Consider the following 5,820-nt stretch of genomic DNA (forward strand, 5'->3'; position numbering starts at 1 on the left):
TGCACATAAAAATAGAAAAATATGTCATGACTTTTCTGACAACCCAATATTACTTTTTAGTTTTTGCTATAGGGCATGTAGACTTGCCAGAGATAAACAGAGAGAGAGAGAGAGTGAGAGAGAGGGAAAATGAGAAATCATCACCCTCCCCCAGGGAAGTCCCCATTACAATCCTTTCTCTTTCAGTCTTCTTTTGGGATTTTGGGCATGTGAGCACACATGTCCCATGTGATTTTCAAGCTGCTGGGTCTGGGACTTGAACTATGCAGCTGGCCATGTGAGATCCAGTGCTTTAACCCCCATGCTACCTGCTGGCCCTCCACACTGTAATTTAAGGTGGCCTCAGAGCATTGGGTCTATAGTGTTTGGGGTCACTTTCTCTGAAGTGCTGGTCTGGTTCACAATTATCCATGAGACTATCCACTACCTACTAGACTCATTTTCTCATTATTAACTTTGGAGAAATAAGCAAACCAGAAAGGGAATGTGGGGTGCTAAGAGAGTATAGAGCGTAGAAACAATCTCAAAACTAGAACTGACGGGGGTCAGCAAGTTGCATAGTGGTTAAGGTGCTGGACTCCAAATAGCTAACTGTGGTTTGAGTCCCAGACCTGACAACTTGAAAATGATGCTGGGCACTCCTGTGTGCCCAAAATACTGAGAGAAGAACAGAGAAGGGACTGTGGCATGGCCATCCCTCTGGGGGGAAGGTAATTTCTCACTTTCCCTCTTTCTATCTCTTTTAGGCAAGTGGACACATCCTATAGCAAAAACCTAACAAAACAAACAGCAACAACAAAACAAGACAGGGTAACATCTCATTGATAAAGCTCTTGTTTCCTTTGTTCTGATTCTTAACTAAATAATGTGTTCCTTTCTTAGGACAGCAATGCCCTATGGTGGATATGAGAAGGCCTCTAAACGCATGACCTTCCAGATACCCAAGTTTGACCTGGGGCCCCTGCTGAGTGAACCTCTGGTCCTCTACAACCAGAACCTCTCCAACAGGCCTTCTTTCAATCGAACGCCAATTCCCTGGCTGAGCTCTGGGGAGCCTGTTGACTACAACGTGGATATTGGCATCCCCTTGGATGGAGAAACAGAGGAGCTGTGAGGTGTTTCCTCATCTAGTTTACCATCAAGTTTTCCCCTCTCTGGGTCCAACTTAGAGAGGGAATGCTGAGCAGGACACGCCTACTGTTAGTCTAATATCTTTGTGGAAATGGAAGGAAAATGGAGGGAGGGAAACTGCCTTCTAGCCTTTACTCTGAGTCCCTCTTTTCCAAGCATCCTTCCTCACTAACTCAGAGCTCCCCTTGTACTTGCTCTGTATGGATGGAACCTGCTCTTTTATGGAATTTGTTCTAACACCGGTAATAGTTAATAAACCTCAAGGAAATGAACTCATTCTTCCTCTGATACTTGAGGGTAGACAAAAGCATAGGGTAACAATACAGAGACTGACTAAAACCAAATACTAAACATTCATTATTCAGACTTTAAGATCAACATGAGCTCTGGCTGCTTACACACTCATGTCCATATCCACAACCACAAACCCACATTCATACGTACATACAAAAACATACTGATTCACTGATGAGAAAATCATGCATAAACATACATGCTGGCCCTGATAGGGACAAAACTAGGCAGTTCTTGTGCACTGCAGTTAGGAAACAGGTATTGGTGACCCTGGTGTTAGCTCTCTTTACGTACCTGATTAGAAGCTGGGATCAGGGTTATTATCTCAGATCTAATGCCGTAAAGTCTCTAGATGACATCAGAATGGGTTTCAGAATATGTGTGTCTGGGACCAGCAGATGGCAAGGGTTACATCACTGGACTTCCCTGTAGTAGACCATGGTTCAAGTACTGGACTTGATGGCTTAAAACTCACACTGGGCGTGTATGCGTGCATGCCCAAAATCCCAAGAGGAGAATGGACTGTGGCATGTCCATCCCCTCAAGGGGTGATTTCTTGCTTTCTGTCTCTCTGGCAAGCACATGTGCCATATAACAAAAACTGTTTCATATATTTGAATGATGTACATTCACTGAGCCTTCCCATTGGCAGCAGAGTTAGCTAAAGGGAAAAAAAAATCTGTTTACTGTCACTTTTTCTTTTTCTTTTTTTTTTATACTTTACTAATTTTATTTATGCATTCATTTATTTTAATTTGACCAGAGAGAAACAGACTAATACACACAGAGACAGAGAGAGAGAGGGAAAGTGAGAAAGCAAGCCTTCAGGTCCAGGACTCAAACCAGGGATGGCCATGTGGGAGAGTGTCTAGCACCTTAACCACCATGCCACCTGCTGGTTCCGCATCACTTTTTCTTTTAATATTTCTTTTAAATAATTATTTTATTTAATGTTATTAATATTTCCAGACACATACACACAGAAAGAGAAAGATGAAAAGTGAGAAAGGAAGCCTCCAGGTCCAGGACTTGGACCATGGTCAGCCATATGGGAGTCCAGCACCATTAACCACTACCCCACCTGCCAGCCCCTGCCATTACTATTTTAAAACTTAGAAAAGGGACCCTTTTTAGGTGAGAGCTTATAGTCTTCAAAGAGTCCTTGTTCCCACTACTACCTATTGTTTTATATTAGGTCATCTTACATTGTTACATGCATAGCCTCTGCAGCTATTTGAGTTAGCAACTTTTACGTAAGTTACATGCCCATACCACCCTCAAAGTTACCAAGATTGTATATTCACTGAGTGAGTCTAGGTCTGCACTTGTATTGTCTTCTTTCCCTTTTTCTTTTTCTTTTTAGAGAGGCTTTTGCTATAGGTTGCCTGCGCTTGCCAGAGTGAGAGAGAGAGAGAGAGAGAGAGAGACAGAAAGCGAGAAATTACCCCCCAGGGAGGATTGCCACACAGCAATCCCTTTTCCATTTTCCTCTCGGGATTTTAGGCACATGCACAAAGGCCCAGCTTGAGTTAGAAGCCATCAGGCCCGGGATTTGAACCACACGATTATGTGGGAGTCCAGCGATTCAACCCCTATGCCATCGGCTGGTCCCTGCACTGTGCAATATTGTAAGCACCTTAACCACCATGCCACTTGCTGGTCCCCCCATCCCTTTTTCTTTTAATATTTCTTTTAAAAATTATTTTATTCTGGCCATATGTGGGTATTCGGGCCTTTTTTTTTTTTTTCCTCTTTCTTTTTTTTTTTGGAGGGGTTTTTGCCATACGGCCGCATGTGCTCGCCAGACAGACAGAGAGACAGAGAGACAGAAAGCAAGAAATCGCCCCCCAGGGGGGATTTCTCCCACGCCGCAATCTCTTCTCCTCCATTCTTTTGGGATCTTGGGCAGGTATGCACACGCGCCCGGTGTGAGTTTTAAGCCACCGGGTCCGGGACGCGAACCGCGGTCGACTACGTGGGAGTCTAGTGCCACTAACTGCTGGCCCCTGGGTATTGGGGTCTTGAAACATGCCTAATTTGGATGGAGATGGCTTACAAGTATAAAATAAAATTAATTAAAAAAACTTAGTACATGGGGCCGGCAGTTGGCATGGTGGTTAAGGGTGTTGAACTCCCACATGGTCAACTGCAGTTCAAGTCCTGGACCTGGTGGCTTGCTTTCTCACTTCTCTCTCTCTAGCTCTGTCCCTATCTGGTCAAATTAAAATAAATAAATAATTAAAAAAACAACTTAGTACCAAAAAAGTGAAACTGCTATACCTTAATGCTATAACTTTTTTTTTTTAAAGAGAGATTTTGCTATAGGGCGCGTACTCTCTCTGGAGAGACAGAAAGCAAGAAATCATCCCCCTGTGTGGATGGCTACTGCAATCCCTTCCTCTCCATTCTCCTCTTGGGATTTTAGGCATGCATGCACATGTGCTCAGCCTGAGTTTTAAGCCACCAGGTCCAGTACTTGAACCATGCTAGCTGCTGGCCCCGAAACTGCTATAACTTAACAGATTAAAATTTGAAATGATATTTTGAATATGTTTGCATTAAATCAAATGTATTACTAATGTTAATTTCTTGTGGTTAAAAACGTGGCTACTAGAAAGTTTAAATTGCAGTGTGGCTCACAGTATTATTTATTTATTTATTAGATACTTTTTTGCTATAGGGCACTTGTGCTCACTGGAGAGACAGAGAAAGAGGTAGAAAGGGAGAACTCACTCTCTGGGCGGGTAATGGCCATAACACAATCCCTTTTCCATTCTCCTCTTAGGATTTTAGGCATGTACAAACATGCACTCAGAGTGAATTTTAAGCTGCTGGGTCGGGGATTCAAACTGCAGTCAACTACATGGGAGTTCAGCACCATCTGCTGGTCCCTCACAGTATTATTTCTACTGTACAGCCCTGGTCTAAACTACAACACCTACGAGACCTATTCAGGGATTTCAAGAAGAGATGAATTCTCCATTTCTCTATTCCCTTACTGTTCCCCTCTGTTTCACTTTTTTTTTAAAAGAATTATTTAATTTTATTTATTCCTTCATTTACTTTTAATTTGACCAGAGAGAAACAGAGAAAAAGAGAGAGAGGGAAAATGAGGAAGCAAGGCACCAGTGGTCAGCCACGTGGGAGTATCCAGTGCCTTAACCAGCATGCTACCTGCTGGTTCCCCTGTCTCTCTTATTTGTTGCCCAATGCTCTTTTTCCCCTAAAGAATTACTTTATTATTACTATTATTATTTTTGCTTACCAGAGAGAGATGGAGAGAAAGGGAAAGTGAGAAAGCAAGCTTCCATATCTGGGACTTGAACCAGTCAGCCATGTTAAGTCCTGTGCTTTACCCACCATGCCACCCCTGGCTCCCCCCAACTCTCTTTAAATACACCTTCTGTATCAGAGCTGTTCAATTAGTATGCACTTGCAGTTGTCTAAAAGCAGAGAAGGAGCCTTACAACTAAGTGAAGTGTTTAGAATCATCAAGTAAGGGTGTGTCCACTGGGAGGCAAGCAGTACAAAGTTCAGATCACACCCATATGCTGTTCTCTTCTGCATACATGGCTAAACACCTGTCCTTATGTTCCTCTTTGTTTTTTATTTGGGGGGGTGGTGGTAACTTATTTCCTATTTTGATCTGGTAGGCTGATGGGCCGGGTACCATGCGTAAACATTGTGTGAAGTCAATGATCTTTTACAAACTAGGGTGGGGTAAGAACGGAGGAAAACTCCTTGCGGGAAGGGAATAAAAGGATGGGACAGTCACTTTCTAGCCAAGTCATCTCCAACTCTACTCCATATGCAGAAATAAAATGCAGGGACTAACGAACTTCAGCTAAAGGCGACACTGCTTTTAAATTGGAGGCAGATGGGAAAAGAAGGCAAAATCCCTAGTTACTGCGGTGTAGAATCCGCCACAGTAACTTCTCCCAGACGGGACAGACCTTCCCGCCTGCAATAGTTTCCCAACTCCCAGCTAGCTCAAGATTACCCCTCGTCCGCGCCCCACCTCCAAACCTTCCCAAGCCACCCAGAAACGCCTTGCGGCCGCCATCTTAAACAACGTTATCGCGAGATATACTTAGCCTTCTCGAGGCTGACTCATTCACTTTCTTGCGAGAGTCTCTTCTCGGCTGTTCTCGCCGTGGCTGAGGAAAGTGTCGCGAGAGCTGGTTGCCTTGGCTCCCTGTAGCTATAGCAGCCGCGGCGGTTAAGGATGCGGCGGCAGGAGCGGGGGGGGGGACACCCTCAGGGGGGCGGGGCCGAAGGTAACGGGGTACAGGGGGTAGCGCCTGGGGAAGAGGTGGAGAAGGTCGGGTCGCGGGAGAACTGGCCCGAGTGTGACGTGTCGGGAAGGGCAGACGTTAGCGGGGTACAGGGGGTAGC

At 44.6% G+C, this 5,820-nt stretch overlaps 1 protein-coding gene across 1 annotated transcript in view; it reads left to right on the plus strand.

Annotated features, from left to right (window-relative positions):
- Positions 1–1,449, plus strand: part of MYOZ1 (myozenin 1) — an 8,244-nt gene extending 6,795 nt beyond the window's left edge. The window contains exon 5 of the mRNA XM_027768911.1: positions 883–1,449. Coding sequence (XP_027624712.1) covers positions 883–1,114 — 232 coding nt within the window. The 3' untranslated portion in view covers positions 1,115–1,449. The remainder of the gene's footprint in view (positions 1–882) is intronic.
- The last annotated feature ends 4,371 nt before the right edge of the window (positions 1,450–5,820 follow it).

The sequence above is a fragment of the Tupaia chinensis genome, unplaced genomic scaffold (genome assembly GCF_000334495.1).
Source record: "Tupaia chinensis unplaced genomic scaffold, TupChi_1.0 Scaffold148012_1, whole genome shotgun sequence".
NCBI classification, from domain to species: Eukaryota; Metazoa; Chordata; class Mammalia; order Scandentia; family Tupaiidae; genus Tupaia; species Tupaia belangeri.